At 34.8% G+C, this 22706-nt stretch overlaps 1 protein-coding gene across 2 annotated transcripts; it reads right to left on the bottom strand.

Moving 5' to 3' along the window:
* Window positions 1–3299: 3299 nt before the first annotated feature.
* LOC149490619 (uncharacterized) lies at window positions 3300–13160 on the bottom strand. Of its 2 annotated transcripts, none has more exons than XM_089707281.1 (6): window positions 13019–13160; window positions 11870–11975; window positions 7493–7653; window positions 6020–6259; window positions 5545–5782; window positions 3300–3518 (listed from the first exon to the last, which is right to left on the bottom strand). In XM_089707281.1, exons 2-5 carry the CDS (start codon window positions 11973–11975, stop codon window positions 5624–5626), a joined length of 666 nt encoding a protein of 221 aa, XP_089563407.1. In that variant the 5' UTR covers window positions 13019–13160; the 3' UTR covers window positions 3300–3518; window positions 5545–5623. The 2 variants fall into 2 exon arrangements, with proteins under 2 accessions (XP_089563407.1, XP_089563399.1); XM_089707273.1 differs by having other exon boundaries at window positions 13013–13154.
* Window positions 13161–22706: the final 9546 nt, after the last annotated feature.

Below are 22706 nucleotides of genomic sequence, written 5' to 3'. Positions count from 1 at the left end.
TCCCTAGTTAGGACGTATATCAGACTAGACCGAGCTCACCGCCGCGCTCGCTGACAAGCCCCTGCACTCTGCCCATACTCACTAACCATTCATAAGCTATAGCAACACTTTTTTTTTCTATAGTGAGTAGGCATACCCAGAGCGCTCGGGCAAAGGAAATATACAAATCGATAATATCTAAATAATAAAATCAAGTTTTACATTGAGAATTAATCATCAACTAAATTTTACCTTTACCTATCTCTAGTTATTAGCACTCTTTTAATCCTCAATGTACTTTTATTTATTCTTTTGACTTGCCATTTCTTACGATTTTCTTACGAAAAATCTTTTTGCACTTTGATCTTATAATTAGACAAATTAGGCAATGTATTGCATATATTCATTTTCTGAATTAAATTAAGTTTTAAGTTATTATTAGGTAATTTTGAGGCGATCTCATTGATGTATTTTGACGACTTTTAAATTTTACTACAATTTTTAGAGTATTGGTTTTTTTGTGTAAATGGACACACCATTTAAGTTTAATGCCTTTGAAAGTGTTGAATTATTATTTAGTTCTTGTAATTTTTAGAATTGTGTAAGTTATTGTGTTATTGATAAATGTTAGAAGTTGACCTATTCAATTTGCTGACTAATTGTTACTGTTAATTTATATAATACCTACATACGGAAGCAAAAATGAAATGTCATAGTAAACAAATTTTTAATGACTACAGTATTAGTTGGCATAAAAAATGGGTCAATTTGTGGGAGATTGTGTTAATTTTGTTGAAGAAAAGTATGTTATCATCAAATGTGGTGTGTTTTGATTGTATATTTGTTACGTTAATAATGAAGTAGTGAATAGAAAATAAGAGGCCTTAAAATAAATTGTTGACATTGAATACTGAATATTTGCTATGTATTAACATTTTACTTTGTTTTTTATCGTAAGGACTAGGAAGTAGGAACCATATTCAATAGAGAAACCGAGGGTTATGATTTCATTTAATCAGACATTATTTTTTTAGAATGTCATTATATAATTATTATGTTTATTATATAGTATATTAGCGGTCCGCCCCGGCTTCGCCCGTGGTACCTACATGTTTAAACTATCCTATCTCTCAAGTTGGATCGAACTGCACATGGTGTGCTAATTTTATTATAATCGGTTATGTGGTTTAGGAGACCATTGAGGACAAACATTGTGACACGAGATTTATATATATATGTATGTATTAAGATTTTCAGCTCACCTATTAATTTGCATACCGAATGTATCTTTTCTTATGTTACACAACAAAGGCTAAATATACACTTCCGAAAATGATATAATTCGTATTATTTATGGTACATGCTAATTTGTTTGCTTTTGTGCATATTAATGTGTTTGTTATTTATAATAGTAGTTATTGCGTAAACGGTGCATATATTTTATTAAATTTCTCTTCGTAATATGTAATTATGTTTTACAAAACTGCAATGTCATATTTCCATAATTTATGTTAATGCAACGGGGAACTAGCTCTAAACATATCAAACTCTCTCGAAATCATTCATAAATTATGTTAATATTTTGAATTTAAGTATTTTACCATTAAAATCATGACCTGTGTGCAATTATCATGTTACGTATTGTTATGAAAACATTAATTTTTAAATGAATGGTGTCTAACTTTTTGTTAGGTAAATAAAAATAAGGTACCAATACTGTAAATTAAACGCCTTTTTATCTGAAATTTGGGTTGATATTACTGGCATTTTGATTTTATATAATTGAGTAGGTAACTACTTATAAAGAAAATAAAAAATGTTTCTTTTCTTTTTTTCATTGTACCTATTACATAATAATTTTTGTGTTTACAAAAAGTACAAATAAATGTTTTTAATGTATATTTTAAAGCGTTTTATTGTTCCTTTAGCAAGTAAAAAGATACGCCCTTGGTTATATTTTAGTTTTACATACATTACCGCTAGGTACCGATAATTTTGAGAAGCAAACAAAACAATAACTCCAAATATTGTGATTATTTTATGTATTAAATCATTACGACCGCCTCAAATTTATTTCTGGGGCAGAATAGGAGTTTTATTATAATTTTGTCTATTTTTATTTGTTTTAAAATTAAAATCCTAGACTGCTCGCCGACTTCGCCAGGGTATTTAAGCCTTATTATAGCCTTCTTGAAATATTTTTTTGCTCATTGCTTTATATCTATACTAATATTATAAAGCTGAAGAGTTTGTTTGTTTGTTTGTTTGAACGCGCTAATCTCGGGAACTACTGGTCCGATTTGAAAAATTCTTTCGGTGTTAGATAGCTCATTTATCGAGGAAGGCTATAGGCTATAATACCATCACGCTACGACCAACTAAACAGGAGAGGAGCCACGGGGGTGAAACCGCGGCTAGTATTATATAAAACTGAAGAGTTTGTTTGTTTGTTTGAACGCGCTAATCTAAGGAACTACTGGTCTGATTTAAAAAAATATTTCGGTGTTAGATAGCCCTATATATTATCACCTACAGGAGCGAAGCCACGCGGGTGAAACCGCGGAGCGCAGCTAGTTAATGTTTTTTTTTTGTGTGGTGTTTCTCAATGTTAGCCAGAAGGGCTTCTACATTTTAACGCGGACGCGGTGGTGAACTGAAGGTTCACCCTGGTAGCGACATGCGCAAGGGCGTCCCCCCTTGACGGGGATCTCGAACCTCGGCTTGGGCTGTCGCTTGAGTGGAGGAGGCCGGAAGGGCCCTAGTCGGACGGGCGCTCACCGGTGTTAACGGAAAAAATCCGAACTACCCTACCTACTACATGGCTGCCCTACTCTTCACCTCTACCTTACTAATTTTTCTCCATAAGTCTTGTCTGGAAGAAATCGCTATACAGCGATGAGCCCGCCAATTTATATGATGATAAATAATGATGTTTCATAAATTCTTACAATCTAAGGGACTTGAAATATAGGTATGAACGAAATCACATTTGTTATATTACGCTTGTTTTGAGGAATGTGCATTATTAATTATTATCTATCAGTTAACTAGATTATCGTTTTCAGTATTTAGGTAACTAGGTATTATTCAGGAAATTTTAAAACAAAGTTTCGGCAAAACCAAAATTAATCTCAACCAACTGTAGTGGCTCCGTGGCCCTTCAACTACTATCAGAAATTCGGGGTAGGTACAAGTTTAGAAGACTCCTTAAAAATTTAATTTATGCTGGATGAACTGATGCTAGTTAAGTTTTTTATTTTCTGAGAACAGAGAAAGTTCGAAAAAAAAACCTCGATAAAGGTAATAAATAACATCACACGTTGGTCATAATTTTATTATTTATTTCTAATATGTATACATAAGTTACGTTACCCTATTTTGTGCATTAAACATTTTTACAACAAAATCTGAACGAGAAGTTACAAAGAAACGATAGTTACAATTTTGCATTGTCGTGTCGATAACTTTCGGTATCTACATTACTGTTTCAATATAAAACTTCAGTAGTGTAAATAGTCACTCGCAATCATAATAAATAACTTAAATATCTGTGGTGTTTGGTATATACCTCGTAAGTGCAAAAATGGCCATTTTTTGTTTTCTGGCCATCTATACTGATAAAAACGTCCTCTTTCGTTTGGTCTATGTCACATAAGCCTACTGATAGTAGAAATACCTTAAATAGGTTGTATCAAAACCCCTTAAGTACAAAAAAAAATATTTTTATTTGATACAAATATATTAATATAACTTAACATAGACTTGTAAAACGAATACTCAATTCAACGAACGGCCATTTACAACGTAAGAGCACTTAACATAATTAGACCAAACTTGAATAATTATTATCATCACTTAACTTATTTGTACCAAATCAAATAAAATTATTTGTGAACTTAACAGGTCTTCTCCCTTACTTAAATATAACGTTATTTGGCACATAATTTAAATCTTAAGACATTAGGTCCGAAGCCTGGTCTGATCTATAAAGAAACATGCATGTGATGCAAGATCTCGACTTAGTGTGTTCAGAAACGTTTACCAATCTTTAAATCGATTTAAAGATTGGTAAACGTTTAAAAAGCCAAGTAACGATACCTTGTGCATGTGCACAAGGTTTGATTCTTTGTCTCTTCAAATTCATTCTTTCGTGTCAGATTAGAATAGATTTAGATTTAGAAAAATCGGAACATAAGGCAACATTTCACTATGAAACTAAAAGATAAAAGCTGTTTGTTTACAGATTCCAAATTTAACTGCATCTGTAGCCTTTTATAAAAGAAACTTTGGACTTTTAATTTAAAAATTCCCAAAGTTACTAATAAACGAACATTCCATTATGTTATGTATGAAGGAATAGCTCAAAGAGATGCGGATGAAATCGAAGTTCTTTGAGTGAAAATTTTCTGTATTTCTGGTTTAAGAGAACTGAGAAAAGAGAGAAGTCCCCGAAGTGGCTTTGCCATTGGCCTCTAATGAGCCTATCAATATCGATGCTCTGAAATTTTAAGATCTCTTAGATCTTCTGCCAATAAGTGATCCAATTTATGATGATTATTTCAAATCATTGTCTCATGGTCCGACTAGAGACAATCTTATGACTTTCAGTGACAGTGATGACGACTATGAATGAATGTTGTAGTGGTACGTTTTACAAACAAATTTTATTTGACTTGATCCAGCTCGTAACTATTTGCAGGGTAAGGGCATCTTCTCACAAGGAGAAGGCATGAGCAGTAATCACCATGCTTGTTCACTGCTGGTTGGTGATTTCAGACCAAAATCCCGGTTGCCATCACGATGTTTTTCTGTTATTAGAAATGATGATGTTTTCTTGTTATAGAAAATGTATCTCTGGTTATTAGAGAATCTACTTATGCATCCGAAAAAGACACATTGGTACAATATGTCGGTTGATGGGATCGATCCCGCAGCATCTAGCATGGCAGGCAAGCGAACTACCGTGACTTCTGAACCACACACACACACACACACTACTTTTAGGATTTTACTTTGTAGAGAGAGTATCAGAGAATTGCATATTGCACGAAAATCACAATATTTCCTGGCTTTTTTATGAGTACTTATTTGTGGCAAATCACACTCCTATTCGTTTTTGTTTTTATATATGGTTAAATCTATTTGTATGGAAGACGTTTCCCCATAATATTTGTTTTTTTTTAATGTCTGTTTATGTCTTCGTCGAAAAAAAAATGAAAAATCCTTTCCATTAATGTAAAAACAGGAATAAATACTAATTAAGAGTAGAAATAAATATGCTCTAATCCACTTAAGTACACACGTTTTAGACATTTTCACATCATTTTCACATTTTTTTCTTTTGGTACAAACATGTTAAGTAACAATTACTCTTGAACTAGAACATTTTTTTTATTTTTTTTGTAAGTGTTCAAAACTTGAACATAATAAACATTTAATTATCATAAATTTGTTTTACTCAAGAGTTTATTCCGATCTGTAGCAACAGGGTGGCAACCGCGAAAACTTTCAAACGCTCGTACTCAAAAATCACCATTTTGCACTTAAGTGGTACGTACCAAATACCACAGATATAATGTTAGCCACTGGATTTTGTACAATGACAGCCAACTAAAGCGCTGACCGTTTGTCAGGATTACACGTATTATAGACGGAGAGTGGGATTGCGCGACCGGACGAAGTTCAAGAGTTCGTCGCTGTCTTCGCACACGAAAGGTTTCACGTGGTGGCAAGCCACGTCGTGCCATTTTATACCATCATTGTAGAAGTTGTTCAAGATTGCTAAACAAGATTCATCGTTGCCCTGAAAATAAAAAAAAATATTTAAACTATAAAACAACATAAAAGTGACTATCTCCATAGTTACTTGTGAAGATAACTATGTAATAGAATAACCCGACCAATAGGTACCTTAACCTATAATGATTTAAGGAGGTGCGTACCTATCTGGATGAAATAAACGTTTGAATAATTGTAAGGTATAAAACTACTGGTTTCGAGGTCAAAATAAATCATTTGCAGGCATCGAAACGAAACTTACTTGAGCAGCCTCGCGGTTGTCGGGTTGTTGTTGGCCGTAGCCACCGGTGTAGGACCAGTCCCCGGTGTTGCGTTGAGTGGTTGGTCCAATTTTAGCTCCTGAGCCAGACCAGAACCAGCCGTTCACATTAGGGGGTTGGAGGTCTGGGCGGTCACAGCCGGCGAAGTTACATTTACGACCAGACGTCCAAATGTAACGCACGTTTCCACGAGCGATCCTTTGCTTCACAAATTCATTTTCCTAAAAACAAATGATACATTTAAAAACTAGCCATTATCTACGACACCTATTAGCATAGCATTCATATTAACAACAGCGTTGATGTGAAATCGGTTACAAAGAAGTGATTACGAAGGGAAGTCTACCTCCGTCGTACGTTTCCGGCTAAAGTGGGCAACACGGCTACAGAGGTATGTATGCCATGTGCTACTTGTCCGGTGCGTGCGCCTTATGAGATAGACGCGTTATCGTAAGTGACGCAGCAGGCCATTGCACCCCTTTCACGGATTCTCCACGCTCTACAAACCGATCAATCTATTGAATGCATCCTCATAAATATGCATTGTCGTAACAATTACTATCTGTTTGCTCAACGTGTTCATTAATTTCTGTCACTAAATATGATATGATATGTGAGCTGGGTATCTAATTCATCGACCAGGAAAATGAATAACAATGGGTTGGTTACGTGCATTGACATCGGGCTAACCGCGGCAGGAAGCGTTTGGAGAAACTTGTTACGTTGATATTTTCTTGCTTACCCATAACGCGGATGAACATAACAATACTTAATTATAGTATCAGAGATGCTTTATAGAGAGAGCGAGTTCACTTCATACAGATGAATACGAGGAACTTGAAGTAACACTTTTGTAAGTGATTACATATTATAAGCTTCATAATTTGTATGCATCATGATGGTATTAGGAATTCTTATACAGACAGTTATATGGCATAATTTAAATTTTATGTCTTAGCTGCAGTCTTTATGACTCTGTTTCGTAATTGCAAATTGCGATTGCCACATGCTAAATTATATAGGTATCTATTTGATACTTGAGAATGAGAAAGTGAGCGCATCACGACTGACCCTCTTGTGTAATATAAGTCTGTATCTGTGAAAGGATTATTCGACCATCCTCAGTTGATGTTATTGGTATTACACAATTAACTTATTGAATGACCTTTTAATGTGCATAAAAGTTATAAAATTTTACGATAAACTAAATTCACAATGCGCTCAGTTTTCTTAATAGTTTTTAAGATTTATTGTCTCTATACTCAATAAAAGCTTCGAGAACGCTGCTCAATGTATGACATAATATATTATTTTCTTCATTTATTTAGGTAGGCCACTAAGTATTGTGCACCTGATGAATATCTACTTTCCTTATAAATTTTAAGCCATACTTGATACCTACTGCAGAGGCTTTAGATATTTGTCCATTATGTGTAATGCTCAAGAAGCTATACCTGAGGAGTTTCCAGCGACACGGCGTCCATACAGTGGCGGCGGCAGATGTTCCTTGCGTCTAACCAGTCGACTTCCAAGTTGCGTGTGGGCGCGTGCTCCCAACTGAAGAAGTAGGAGTGGAGGACTCCGCGAGCATCTCTGTATGTTGAATGACGCACTCCTATGGCAAAAAATGTGTTTTTTTTTAATTACGGATGGAATGGGAAATATTATAAAACTGACACTACTAGTGGTTGTTATAATAGGGTAAATTGTAAAAAAAAAAAACGGTCGTGCTGTTAATACCTACGCGTACGTCTCAAACTACGGACTCATGTATGGTTGGTAATTTGTACGGGTGTACGGGTTAGTAGTTCGCAACTAAGATTTTATTAGATAGAATACATTTTGATTGCTCCTTAAATAATACATATTTGTATAGGAAAAATCTTTGAAGCTTTGTGTATTTTTAACAGCTTTACTATATTTTGTTTTTTATATATACGTATCATTAATATATTCATTACTTGAAGTCTCCAAACCACATCAAGGTTTCTCAGATCATTGTTACAATAGATCGATCACACGCATCGTTGCTACATACTAATTACAGCAACGTAATACACAAAAGTGGAATGGGTTAATTAAAAAGTACTACATACCTAACTGGTTATTATATTTTCACACGTTTTTATTATCTCTTAGTTTTTAAGTCTAACGCAAAGCACTTTTAATCTTTTAGAGATCTGAGACAAATGATAAAAATTCTAATGTGGCTATTTGTACGTCTATTCTGACTTGCGTGCCATGTAGCTTTGTAAGCTTAGCAACAAATTATCAGTTTTAAATATATTTCAAAAGTAATCATAAAAAGCGTATCATTAACTTCCAAAATGTGACATTTCCATTTTAAACTGATGTTCCAAAAGTTTATCCAGGTTCTTAATTCGTAACTAGTATATAAAGTTTGTTTGTAACCATTTACGTAACATATCCGCAAAGTAAGGTAAAATGGGTTATGGGACCCTATTACTAAGACTTACGCTACCCATCCTTCTTTCACTAGGCTTAATATCATGAATCCTATTTACGTAGAAAACTATACCATTGTTGTTTTCATAATCCATACTATTAATTAATATATACATTATACATTATATTATAAATGCGAAAGTAACTCTGTCTGTCTGTCTGTTACTCAATCACGCCTAAACTACTGAACCAATTTTCATGAAATTTGGTATGGAGATATTTTGATATCCGAGAAAGGACATAGGCTACTTTTTATCCCGGGAAAATGACGCAATCCCGGAAATCCGACGGGAACGGGAACTATGCTGGTTTTTCTTTGACTGCACGGGCGAATCCGCGAGCGGAAACCTAGCATTATATAGTTGGTATTTATGCTAATAATTTGCAATCGACATAAGCATATACAGGGTGTCCCACTGTTGGTATACTAAGCTCAAAGGAGGTTATAGTTTTGCATACGCTGAGTACGTAAAAAATAATTTAAAAAATCCAGACGCATTTTTTTTTCAAATAGATGAATTCTTAAAACTCTATGTGTAACCCAAAACAAGCAACCTGCCCAACTTTGCCACCAGCACGTTAGCTATCGTTTAAGATTATGTTTTCATAGACAAAATGCTCATATTAGAGAAGCAGTATATATGCCGGCTGCGCGAAGCTAGAGAAGAAAACATGGATTTTCAGGAAAAATTTAGCGAAAAATTTTGGACCCAATTTTTTTTTAAGTATTTTTTACGTGATCAGTGTATCCAAAACTACAAGTTCCTTCGCGCTTAGTATACCAATAGTGGGACACCCTGTATATATATTATAGTGTGTTGAAATTTAAAAACTTATTTCAAAAAATCATATGATGAATTTACAAAATTAATCGTTTATGTGGTGTACTTACCTATTTACCAAACCTAAGTATATCTACCAAATGAAAATTATCACTGGAAACTGTAATGAGGACACATTAGCGCAGGTTGATACCGTATTTTAACGAAATCAATGTTAGTAATGCTGCTATAATGTTATTTTACTTGTATTGCATACAACTACGCCATGTTTCGTAACTAGAAAGCGTCCATTATGACCTTTCTCGATGTTTCCAATTTCGACTATGGAATATTATGCTTTTTGCAAATTACTTTCGTTACAGTTGTTACGTGCTGTCAGGTATCGTTAAGACTAAGCAAGTTGTTTATGTAACAGTGAGCGGTTAAATGTCATATTATTGTAAATTAATAATAAACAAGCCCGAAACGTATTGATGTTATAATGATTATTGTATGACACGTACGCGATACGATTGAGGAATGTAGTTATGTAATGACGCGGAATGCTTTCTGTTACCATCATCGCTATCAGAATTCAGAAAGTACGCAGCAAGTTTGGCAAGCGTCATATCTCATACAAGTCATAACATCGCAATTTAGGAGAAAGTTGTAGGTGGGTACCAATTGTCATTCATAAACGTATTTATCGTATTTGATGTGGTACAGCCGTACAGGTGTGTAAGAGAACCTGCAATTTTTTATTATTTATGCGTAGGTATTAACTATTATGTAAAACACGGTAAAAGGTATAGGTACATATAAGTAGTGATTACTTATAATCTCCGCTATTAAAATATTTATCATTTAGCTTTAGATGCTAAGCTAAGTAGGTGCCGAAACAATGGGCATTTGATGGTCACCATTTTAAAAGTCACGAAAATTTATGTAAATCACCTCTTTAACAATACACTTGAATAACGTCATTTTATCAGCATTGTATCTGAATGATGTTCAATTGTCCGAACGCTCCCACATGAAATCGTCGTCGGAAACGCCCTCACTGGTGGTACAAACCGTACAAACATTGCGTTGCGAAAGCTATAGTATGGTCCTATTATGTTTTTCCTTGTGGGAATAAGGAAATACATTCAAATAATGATCTAGAGTGTTTGTAGAATAATTTAATAAGCATCGTTATATTGTGTGCGTAAAACCTACTTCTATGGACATTAATTATTTAGCTAATTATTAACTTCCAATGCTAGTAGGTCATTACTTAATGATCTAAGGTTATACCGTTATAGGATAGCTTATATTTTCTTTTCTTTTCGTTCTCGAGCGACAAGTCCAATTTCAGAAAATTATGTGAAATTTAACTTTTGGTACTTAGCAACCTTTCTACCAATGTTTTCTAGATAAGCGAGTATAATAACGACACGAAAGACGTTAGGAGATGATATTCCGTATACTTCATTACCTACCGTACCTACTAATTTACAAAGAGGCTTCAAATTTAATATATACATATTAAGTAAAGAGGAAACGAGTACCTATCTTCAGAAATGTTGCCCAGGAGCAATGATAAAATGAAAATGCTAAGAATTTATCGCCAGTGTCTATTTACTTATTCAGAATACTTTTAGTCAACTTTAGTATTGTTGATTTGATGGATTATTGGATAACATTTGAATTATCTTGAAATACATTTTTATGCAATATGATATTAAAAAGTACTTGACCTATATACTTTTGAATGTACGAATGCTCTTAGAAATAATTAGCGATGTTAGTGCCATCAGTTCGTATTAGGTACAGCAATTAGACTACAAGGTGAGCCACCAGTCACCAAGTCTAAGCCGTGAGTGTTCTTGTGCAAGACGCTACGAGCTCGTGACCATTGCACATCTCTTTATCCAGCTGAAAGGATTTGTTTCATGTGTACATGACCTCTATGCTATTCTTAGCGCAACGGAACTTTAATTTCGTATAGCGTAACACTTTTTAATAGTTTATAACTGTAAATTCAGAATTTTTCTTACCGCTTTTTTATATTGACTATGAAATGAACAGAGCAAAAATGTTTAAAAAATCCAATAAATGTCGTGTCAGTGTCTACATAAATTATCTGTAATTTCTTACTTATCTTATTCAATCCTACGATAAACCTTCATACGGTCAAAATTTGGTCAAAATATATAACAGTTTCCTAGGCCACCCTCTGATAAATGGGGTAGGTCATCATCAATTCATGTGTGAACATAAATAATTGGTGAGTGCAGGATACAAAGCTAGAGCCCAGGGCCCAAGGCAGTCTTACGCTTACGCAGTGTATAATCGAAAGCTTACGTCCTGACCACTCTACAGCAATATTTAAAAGGTAAATATGAAGAAAAAAACTGGAAAAAGACTGGAATTTGAGGGTCATATCTCATATGAAATTAAGATAATATCTAAGATACTAATAATGAACAAGAATTCGAATCCAATTATGAAATTATAGAACATGCCTAGATTGGCATTTTCGCCCCACAAACTAGGTGAATTTTCATGAAATTATTTATTAGTTAATGAATTATATTTTTTGGAAATAATATTGCTACATACTATTAGCGCAACTTCTAGGGTCAGGAAGAGCCAAACGTCTCTGTGCTTCTGCGACGCAGAAAACCGCTAGCAGTGCGACTGCAGCCAGGTAGCTGTGCCGGCTCATCTGTAACAAATTATAGGGAAATGATTATCTGAACCAGATTTTAGGGAACTTAATTTAATTATGTATCATCTCTATGTACATTGTAAACAACACTTCAAGACAAGCGATTCCATGAGTGCACAGATTTTTTTAATTAATTAGTTACCAATTCGATTTTTTACAATTTTTTAAAACCAGTCCGACATCATTCTTACATTCCGATTATCAACAGAAGTTCAGTATAACTAGTACTACCTACTAGATACTGCATTTTAATTAACATTTAATTCGTAGCTTAATCATTTTAATTCACACTCAATTCTCACATACGTACTACAAGTTTTTAAGTCTTATAAAATACGATTTGAGTCAGATTTTGTTAATTCGATTTGTATGTATAAAGGAAAGTGGTCAATCAGCTGTTTTGATGCCAGTTAATGAGTTCACTTTCTTTTATTTATGCAGTTAACGATGGTCGAGGACAATCAATACGTGAGATGAATTTATTTTGTTGTTTGTGTTTGTGAAAGCAAAACCCGCCTCACTGACCTCCTTGCGTGAAAAGGTGCTCTGCGCGAGAAATCGTCGATTTGGGACGCATTTTATGGTACGGAAAGCTGTGAGGCTTTTATGTTAAAAAGCCGAAAGCGAATATATCTATAGAAACTTAAACTATAATATAAAAACTGGAACTAAATTTTTGATGTAAGTTGCATTTTTTTTAATTTAACAAGTATTGAAACCTTACTCCTCCGGCATTTTGATTTTGGGATGCGCTTCACAAATAATATAGACCTATATGTGTTAATGTGTATCACAAATTATCATATCAAAAAAAATAACTTATACGATAAACAATTTATAAAATTATTTACTTTAATAATAACTAAAATATTTTTGGGATGCTTAAAATGTAAGATAATTCCCAAATTGACCAAAACGTCGATCTTTTCAAATAATTCTTAAATCACACACAATCAAGACGTCGACCAGTGAATCGAGCATTTTTTTAAATTAACACCACTATGAATTGATGAGTACATGCAACTTGTGCGTACCTCTACCTTGTATAGTTGATGGGATTGTTTGATTGCGGGAAGGTTCGCGTACGTGTGCGGTACGCAATGCTAGTGCGTCGGACGCGGCGGTATCAGAACAACTGGCGCAGGCGCTGCCGTCCTCTCTAATTAAGACTCCGACATTCATTCACTTTCACTTCCAATATGATGATGAGAGAAGATCCGTCCGCTCGTCCCTCTCCTTCTGTACATTAAAAGTACCTATGGGTAATTGCAAAGACCTTCTGGAGGTCGTAGCCGGATATAAACATGAATTTACATAATACTGAATACACCTAGAGCAGGTACTTGCGCTTGTGAAGTTGTAGAGTATTCGTTGTATTATAGAGATTTTATCATAATGAATGATTAATATACTCAGGTATAATATGTACATTTAAGTGTGAATAAATTTAATTGCCTTTTTTATTTCACTAGGTACTTTCTTTCTCTCGCTTGCGCCAATATTGAAGAATATGTGGAAATTCTTGGATTTTCGATGAAAATGCAGTAAGCCCCAGTGCATGATGCATCACAGCAAAAATCTTATATTTTAGAAACCTCTAGGTATTCCATTTTAAAAGATTATTTTTGTATTATTATCCACTTTTACCTTACTTAATTAGCTAAGTAGGTACTAATTGCAGTATTGGCGAACTTTTTTTTATCTCCCCGCGGTTACATGTATGGAGAGACACCGCTATTCTCTTTTTCAAATAAAATATAGTCAGCTATTATTTGTAATTTCTATAATCATAGAAACCCGCTCAATTGTTTTTATGTTATAGACATAAGTACATGGAAAAAAACGAACAGACAAACTGAAAAAAAAATACTTATCAATGTTTTGCGGTCTATAAAACATCCACATTGCATAGCAATTACTCTTCATAAAAAATATTTCACTATAATGGTACCTATGATGTTTATTAGTTACTAGCGGTCCGCCCCGGCTTCGCCCGTGGTACATATTTACGTTTTCTCTACATAAAAACCATCCTCGTACTTCAAGGAATATAATAAAAAAATAATTATCGAAATCGGTTCAGCCGTTCTCGAGTTATGCGCTTACCAACACATTTTGCGATTCATTTTTATATATAAGATTATTAAACCAAAAAACTGTAAGTAGGTAACTACCTACCTAACTTCTTTTAAAAATTAATTTAGCTTTTAATGACGGTTCATTAAGAAGTAATAATACTGAGTACCTACTGACCGTTGTGAAAATTTTGTATACAAAATTAATTGCGAGCTTAGATTAAACTTTAAAGCTTTACCTACGTGTGTTTTCGAACAATCACGGTGTAATGTGTTACATCTGCGATTGCGGAAAAGAATGTCCTCGTTCTAAAGCTTGAATCAACTCAGAATATTAGATGATTCAAATATTCCATTTGCGACCAAAACCAATGTATGAAACTTCTCCAATGTTTGAGCTTCCATCGGTTTAGTAATAAAATTATTGTATTGAATGAAACCTATTCCTTTTTAGTAAGTTTTTAGTAGTTACCTCCGGCATTGTACATATATCACAGATAATATTATAATACCTACTATACACTAGCGCACTAGTACTAAATTAAATCATGGAAACGATCGTCAATATTGCATTGTCACGCTGTACACATTCTAGAGAACCACATTAATTTAGGTCAAATATTAGGTAACAGAACACTATTCGTTTTTCTACAAGGGCAAAGATGCCAATTCGGGTTTATAATAATACATACTATTTATTCACTATTGTGCTTTTGTATTTGAGTCGTTGCAACAAACAGAATGGAACATAGGTATTTTTATGTTGAGGTTTGTGGCATTGTTGTAGGTATGGGCTATATGCATGTTCGCTTCATGCTCTTCATGTGATGCGTTATTTGAGAAACAAAATTGACATCCTGTAAGTTCAGTTATGAAATATTTATTTTTACTAGTAAGTATTTAGTTAAGGCATTAAAGAAAAATTTAAAAATGAAGATAAATTCAGTGAGTAGAAAAAATTTCATTGTGAGGCGAGACTAACCTACATTTTTTCCAAATAACTTTAAAATTATATGATTTAGGCGACGATTTAGATGACGCTTCACACAAATACTGATATTTTTTTTAACGTTAAAAGTCGTAAAATCTTCATGCGTACTGAACCTCAGGTCAGTCACAAATTAAAAAAAAAATGTTTTTATACATAGAGATAATATATTGTAATGTTTTTATATCATTCAATTGCATAATACCTAATTTTAATATATTCACTGTTTGTTAATGACACACTTAAAAAAATGTATTTATAAAACACAAAAAAAACATGAAGCTTTAGTAGTTCACAGTTTATTTTATTTTGCATCATTGCTAGAGATTAGAGATATTATATCTAAGATAAGAAGAAGGACAAGAGTAGTGGGAGGCGCCAGCTGATGACTGATAAGGGGGTAATTGCAAATTGGTTATTTGGTTATGGAGGGTAGAAATGTAGTTGCAGTTAATGGCATATAAAATTTTATAGGAAGATAGTATTATGCGCTGTATACCTACATAATTTACCATCATTATCATCACCAGCCCATATCCGTGTACCACTGCTGAAACACGGGTCTCCTATGAGGGTACAACGCGATGGCCAAGTGGAATTTGGCGGATGTCACGTCATGTCGTAGAACTTTATGCTTCTTGGATATATATCGACGACGCGGTTGGCGCAGTGGTAAAATAACTGCCTACTGAGCCGACGGTCCCGCGCGGGTTCGATCCCCGGTCAGGGCAAATATTTGTGTGATGAACCCAATTATTTGTTCTTGGGTCTGGGTGTTATTATCTATATATGTATTTATTAAATATTATATTTATCGTCGCCTAGTACCCACAACACAAGCCTTAATTGAGCTTACTGTGGGACTAGGTCGATTTGTGTAATAATGTCCTATAATAATATTTATTTATTTATTTATATATATATTTATTTCCTATCGAGGTTTTACCTCCCCCGACTTATCGATTTGAAGTCCGAAGTCCGAGGTCGCGAGTTACCTCTGCACTAACTACCAATACAATATTAAGTACCAAAACATAATTATTAACTATTCGTGCTAATTTAATCGTAGTCTTTTAGTTCAAGGATGACAAGGGATTATTTAAAAATTACACACGATGGAAATGCAGACGTAACTACAGTAAACGATGCGATCGCGATGTACGAATCTATGCAGTGACCAAATGTACCATTTAGGTACCGGTAGGTATAAATATAATCAAATATATTTAACTTTATTGGCGAGGCGATTACGATTAATGATGAAACAACTTTCTCATTTTCTCAATAGGTAGGTAAACATGAGTTTCAGTTACGCATTATTTTTTAAATTTAAGTCCGACTTCGAAAAATTAACGAAAGACGGGACTTTTATGAAGGTGTTTCAAAAAGATAATGTATCGTACCTTTCCGTATATAAAAAGGTACCTACCTACTCTGTGACCGTACCTAATAAAACGATATACCTACCTACTATTGTTAAAGATATATAACACTTCATTGTACATCGTAATATTTATTTTTGCTTCGAGCCACTTTCACAGGTTTTGATGTCATAAATATTAACAGAAAACGTCATGTTTAATATTATGTCTAAGCAAATGTTTAGACACATGGGTGTGTTATGGGTGATAGTAGAAATTTACGTGTAAGTGTTCGACGGCTTTAAGTTATGTAATATGTTAAATACATACATATTATACGTACAAAGTGACGCAACGTATAAATTCTCTCTAAAAATCATACATTTCACACCCTTTTAATTTGCTTTGTTCTACTTGAGATAAATTATGCTCTAAGAGTATGTAGTCTAGGTGTAATGTTCTAGGTACTAAGAATTATTGGTATATGAAAGTTAGAAGGATTGATAAAAACTATTACTACTACAATCAATTCGATGGATTAATATTTATTTTTACTACTAAAAACTAAGACCAAAAATTATCCGTTTTTTAAGCTATTAGTTGCATGTTCGATTACCTGCAATTGTTCGCAGTTCGATACTTTACAATCTCACGAGATAGGTAGATTATAAGCTTAAGTACGGTATTTAATATTTATAATTTCACGGTGACATATACATACAAGGTGGACCAAAAGAAGTCATCCGATGTTGTTTGGCTCTCATTTTTTTTCTAAATGAAAAACTTCGATTCTGTTTTTTGATTATGTTTATTTGAACCTTTAAAATTTTATTGGTTAAGTCGAGAAGATGATATCAGCCAAATGGGCGCCGTCACAATTGATTGCCATACGGGCTCGTTTTATGGCATTTCTCATCACTTCAGCGAGAACTTCGGGCGACAAATTCTCGCACTCGTGTCTAATGTTGTCCTTGAGGGCTTCCAAGGTCTCAGCCTTGTTCATGTAAACACGGGACTTCAAAAAAACCCCACAAAAAAGTCTGGAACGGTTAAATCGGGCGATCTTTCGGGCAGTGCAAATCGGTGCAAATCGCTAAAACGAGAGATGAGGTGACCCGGGAAAGCCGCCCTCAGAATATCGGTTGTGGCTCGCGCAGTGTGTGCCGTTGCTCCGTCCTGTTGGAACCACATATTCTCCAGTCCTAATTCGTCCAATTGCGGCTGAAAAAAACTCAGTCAACATGGCCCTATAGCGTGCACCGTGTCCGTAGCATGTTTCCGGCGACAGCTCGACATCCTCGGCAACAGCGGCGAAATTCTCGGCAGAACGGGCGCTCCGGGGCCGGCCAATCTTGGCAACGTCTCGTGTGGTCCCATACTCTTCAAGGTTGGTGGCCAAACGGCGCAGTGTTTGCGCAGTCAGTGTCGGACGGCCGGGGAATCGGCGACGAATTGTTACGCAAAAAAGTTGACACGATTATTCCGCGTTATTGGGTACTGTATCGCTCCATGGCTTGTTCACTTGTATTCTACATCTGTCCAGTACACAAATGTCAAAACAGATTTGACATTGGCGGCCATTTGCAAAAATGAGAGCATCTTCCAATAGGGTGATTTCTTTTGGCCCACCTTGTAAGGGTAAAGCAAAGCAGAAAACAGATAAATCGTTGGGAATTTAAACGAAGTGTTTTTTATGCAAAGTGAACGTTTAAGTAGTTACCTGCGGTTTTTCCGAACATTAATTCGACCACAGAGTTGAGAATCTACTTACTTTAATGTTGGGTATTTTGAGTATAGACCCACATACTCAAAGGTTGGGTAGGTACTGTATTTTATTATTTTATTAATCTATAACTATATTTTATCCGAGACAACTACAGAAATAAGCCTATCAGAAAAAGCTCGACTATTACAAGTAAACTTAGAATTGAAGAGTATTTTTAATTTTTATCTCCGAAACTACTTTATCGTAAATTGCTCTTTTTATTTTAGAGAGCCTCTTTTAGGTAAACGAACTATTCAGAAATATGTATACAAATTGTATTGGACTGGAACATTCTTCCTGAATCTGTGTTCCCCGATGAGTACGATATGGGGGTCTTCAAGGGTAGAGTGAACAGCCCCCCTAGTCAAGTGGCTTTCTGTTAGCATAGCGTTCAATAGAATAGACTACGAATGTATGAGATTGACGTAAGCTGTAGATACGTTTATCTACAGCCTACGTCAATCTCATACATTCGTAGTCTATTCTATTGAACGCTACGCTAACAGAAATCCACTTGACTAGGGGGGCAGGTACCTCAGCTAGGGAAGCGCGCTCCATCTTAGACCACATCGCAGGCGAGATTGTGATACAATACATGATAGTTGATACAAACCCCGTGACTTCGCACGGGTGCAATTATGCATGTTAAATACTAAATACACATGACCTTGCTCTTGAATCAATCTTATCCAATAAAAAAACTTATACATAGAGAGACAGACCTAAATTCTAAGCAAACATAGGTATTCAGACAGCGGGTAGCGGTTTTGTTGTAGGTATACTTTGTTGTATGTAAGTACAAAGAATAGGTAAGTCTTCGAATTCTCTTGTTTGGTGAAATCCACCCTTAGTTATCTTATTCTTATTACACTAGGATTAGTTCGGAACTTCTTTTGATATATTAGATTTTTATAAAGTTCAATTTGACATATTTTATTCCCATCATAATATGCTCCTATAATTCTTAACAGGTCCCACCGCGTTATGAAATTTAAAAGACCACGTTGGAGACATTCGCAGAATACGAATTATAAAAAAAAATGAAAGAAAGATGAAAACACATCCTTGTCAATATTCTTAGAAATTCTCTAAAGGCAAATATAAGTCCTTATAATATTAGTGGGGTAAGTATATGAATAAACGTTTTCTTTCTTTCTTTCTATAATATATAATATATTTCGATAGCGCTACATCACTGCCAAGTATCATAAAAATCCGTTCGATGGTTATCGTGAAAAAAGTAACAAACGTGTATTCATACCTTTTTTTGTGTGGTGTTTCTCGAAGTTAGCCAAAAGGGCTGCTGCATCACGTGGGTGAACGTAAGGTTTACCCTGGTAGAGCCATGCGCAAGGGCATCCTCCCTTGACGGGGATCACGAACCTCAGCTTGGGATGTCGTTCGAGTAGAAGAGGCCAGATGGGCCAGACTCGGTCGGGCGGTGAATCCTTACCATATGCATACCGTTCACGTCGTTTATAATATCAAGGTACAAAGTGGTAGCCAACTGCACGCAACAGCAGCAGACGACACGTAGTCGCTTCATGTCTTCACGACACGTCGTTGCGTCCTATCGCTTCAGTCATGATTTTGAACCAGACTGCAAACGACAACAGCACATGGCACCCAGTTGGTTCAGTGTTCCGTGAAACAAGATATTTGTCGTGTTCGAGAATAGTGATCACATTTTTTTTACATCTCTTATTAGAAGAGGAAGAAGACGATGATGACTTGCTTTTATTATACAGAAAAAGACGAAAAACCACGTACGTCCTATGAATAAATGCAGAGCAACTTGCTTTTCTTATATATATTGTTAGAAATGTTAGAAATTACACGCGAAGGCCAGGTTAAAATATTAGTTTGAATGTAATAAGAATGTACTGCGAATTTACACAGCTACCTAATTGATGTAGGTAGTTGATAACAAATCGCAGCAAGTCAACGACTATTAGCAAAGTGAGGGTAGATGGTTTAAAATATAATATGTTGCTCTGAGCATGTGAGGGAACTTATTCAATACTGATCAAAAACCATATGAAAGAATTCAGAGTATTGTCGTTTAAATAAAAAACAGTTCCCTAACATATTTTGCTCCGGCGCGGCGTCAACAGCACTCAAAGAGTACTACATATAATAATACGACAGCACTACGTGGGCACTGGGCACTCCTGACTACCTGCGATCGGGCGACATTGCCATTTGCCGTCTGCCGCTCGATGACGCGTCGCTATAGCTTCATGTCCACAGACTAATATGTAATAATATACTACTTCATGTCGAATACAGATGCTCGCTCATGTACTCACTAAGTTATCACAAAAAAATCATATCAATAGGCCACGTTTCCAAGTACATACATATTTACATTAATTTGAATGTGAACCGTGCGTGCCTGAATTTTTGCCGACAGAAAGAAGACAAAACAATTCGACTAAAGACATTCGATAAAAAGAAGAAAAAACAATTCAGCTTTATAATATTATAGTCCTTTTCACCTAGGATGATTCCTGTGACACTTCATCGTGTTCCAAATTACGTATTTTATGTTTAAAAAGTCAAAATAATTTGGAAAATCCAAAAGTGCACGCCTCATAATTTTTTTTTAATAAATATTTATTAATTATTATTTTTGTTTATTTAATAACAATTAAACCACATCGAATCAGACCCTGAAAAATGAAAGGGTTCTATTCCTGAGCATACTCAAGCGTAAGAGAAAAAAAAAGACTTGATTAGTAAAGTATTTCGGTCGCTATCGTGTTAACAAGAAAAAGGATCCGCACATACAGACACACGGACGTCCAAGACAGAACTTTTTTAAACTGTTTTTTAACTAGTTTAAATAACAAAAATGACATCAAAAATATCATGAACGTTAAAAATAGTGTTTTTTCTTAATATGTGTGTGTATGTATTATCTTACAAGTGCAATGTATGATACATAAAGACATTTTAAGTTTGAAAAATCAGATGTTTTGCGCGAAGTGACAGTAGTACCCACCTCAACGCTTCGCTTATGAGGCGTGCAATAATTTTAGTGCATAATATTTTTATTTTATGGCGGCATTATTACCAAAAATATAAAAATGAAACATCGTAAGCTTATAAATAAAAAACAGTATTGTTTAGTTTAATATAATGAAAAATAAAATAAAATAACACAAAAATATAATACCTACGCAATTCGTGTACATGAAATGGATCGTTGAAAAATCATAGAGTTGGAAAATCATATAATCGGCGCCCATCTTGTGATCGTTTGTCAATCGAGTCAATCGTCTGTACGAGTGCGTCAGCCTTGTATACAAGATGCATTTTTATATTGATACTTTACGTGGTCTTCTGTTATTGTTACTAATTGTTATTGTTGACTTTTTGTTGCTGTTGTTTGCTAAGTTTCCTTAGTTAATTGTTGGCGAAATGCCGAAAAAACTAATTTTGGTACTTTATTCAAATCGATTTCATTTCCATATAGAATATTATCGATTATCGGAAACAATTGATACGATTTCAGTAACCGACATCTCTATACGTGTCAAAAATCGATGTGTCACAGAAATCATCTTAGGTGGAAAGGACTATAGTAAGTATAGATAAATTGATGAAAACTACATTTTATTTTATTCATATTGATATTTTAGAGCGAGCGCGCACGAGCAACTTTGTCTCCGCAACTATTTTGTCTCCGCAACTATTTTGTCTCTCCCACCTATGGTATGAAAGTGCGCGCACGTAGCGACGCAACTCCCCATACAAATTGATGGGAGAGACAAAATAGTTGCGGAGACAAAGTTGCTCGTGCGCGCTCGCTCTTAGTGTTTGGGCTACTTTAGGCTACACAACTGAAATTCGGCGATATTAAACTATAAACAGACGTTCGAATTTGGTACGGACCGCACCGTGACCTTGGTGCGCTCCGGACCATATTCGATCATGTGTACAGTGGTCCGCCGGACACACAGAACAGTAAAAACATATAGAAGTGCTGTAATGTCTACTTAGTATGAAAACCAGTGTCGCCAAACCCACACATTTAAACCGATAGTTATACAGTACACTACAAATAAACTATGCCTTTGATTGGACAGCTTAATTTGAGTAAAAACTTACTTAGGTTATAAATTCAGCATTTCAATATGTACCCTAACGCACCATGTTACGGTTTATTTTAGTATAACATCCCTAGGTATATTAGCTGTTTTGTTTCTCATTGCACAGAAATTCCAAATTCGAAAACATTCAGCTACTCCACAACAGAGGGCGTTAGTTTTCGATAGATATAAATTTGAAACGCAACACATAGAGATAAGGTTGAAATTTGTGTCACTCAACATTAATGACATTAACTTGATATTTATCTGATGCTATGCTCTGAGGGATGTCAGCCTTGTTATCGATAATTCACAAATAAATATTTTTTGTGTATTTTTTTTTCTTTCTTTTATATGAGTATAGTATAATGCGTCACATTTTGGAGTATGTTTATTACTACTAAGTACGTCTTTTTATATTATTATTATTAAATAAAAAACGGAA

Source organism: Colias philodice, chromosome 2 (genome assembly GCF_061535455.1).
Source record: "Colias philodice isolate Cphi_HAF_F1 chromosome 2, ilColPhil1 Martin Lab GWU primary, whole genome shotgun sequence".
In the NCBI taxonomy this organism is placed as follows: domain Eukaryota; kingdom Metazoa; phylum Arthropoda; class Insecta; order Lepidoptera; family Pieridae; genus Colias; species Colias philodice.
This window is presented reverse-complemented; position numbering and strand designations above follow the sequence as displayed.

Excerpts from the sequence above, each read along its gene's own strand:
- LOC149490619 (XM_089707281.1), bottom strand. The coding sequence starts at position 11,975 with ATGAGCCGGCACAGCTACCTGGCTGCAGTCGCACTGCTAGCGGTTTTC. Across the intron at positions 7,654-11,869 it reads CCCTAGAAGTTGCGCTAATA|GAGTGCGTCATTCAACATAC; the intron begins GTATGTAGCAAT and ends TTTTTGCCATAG. Across the intron at positions 6,260-7,492 it reads TGTCGCTGGAAACTCCTCAG|GAAAATGAATTTGTGAAGCA; the intron begins GTATAGCTTCTT and ends ATTTGTTTTTAG.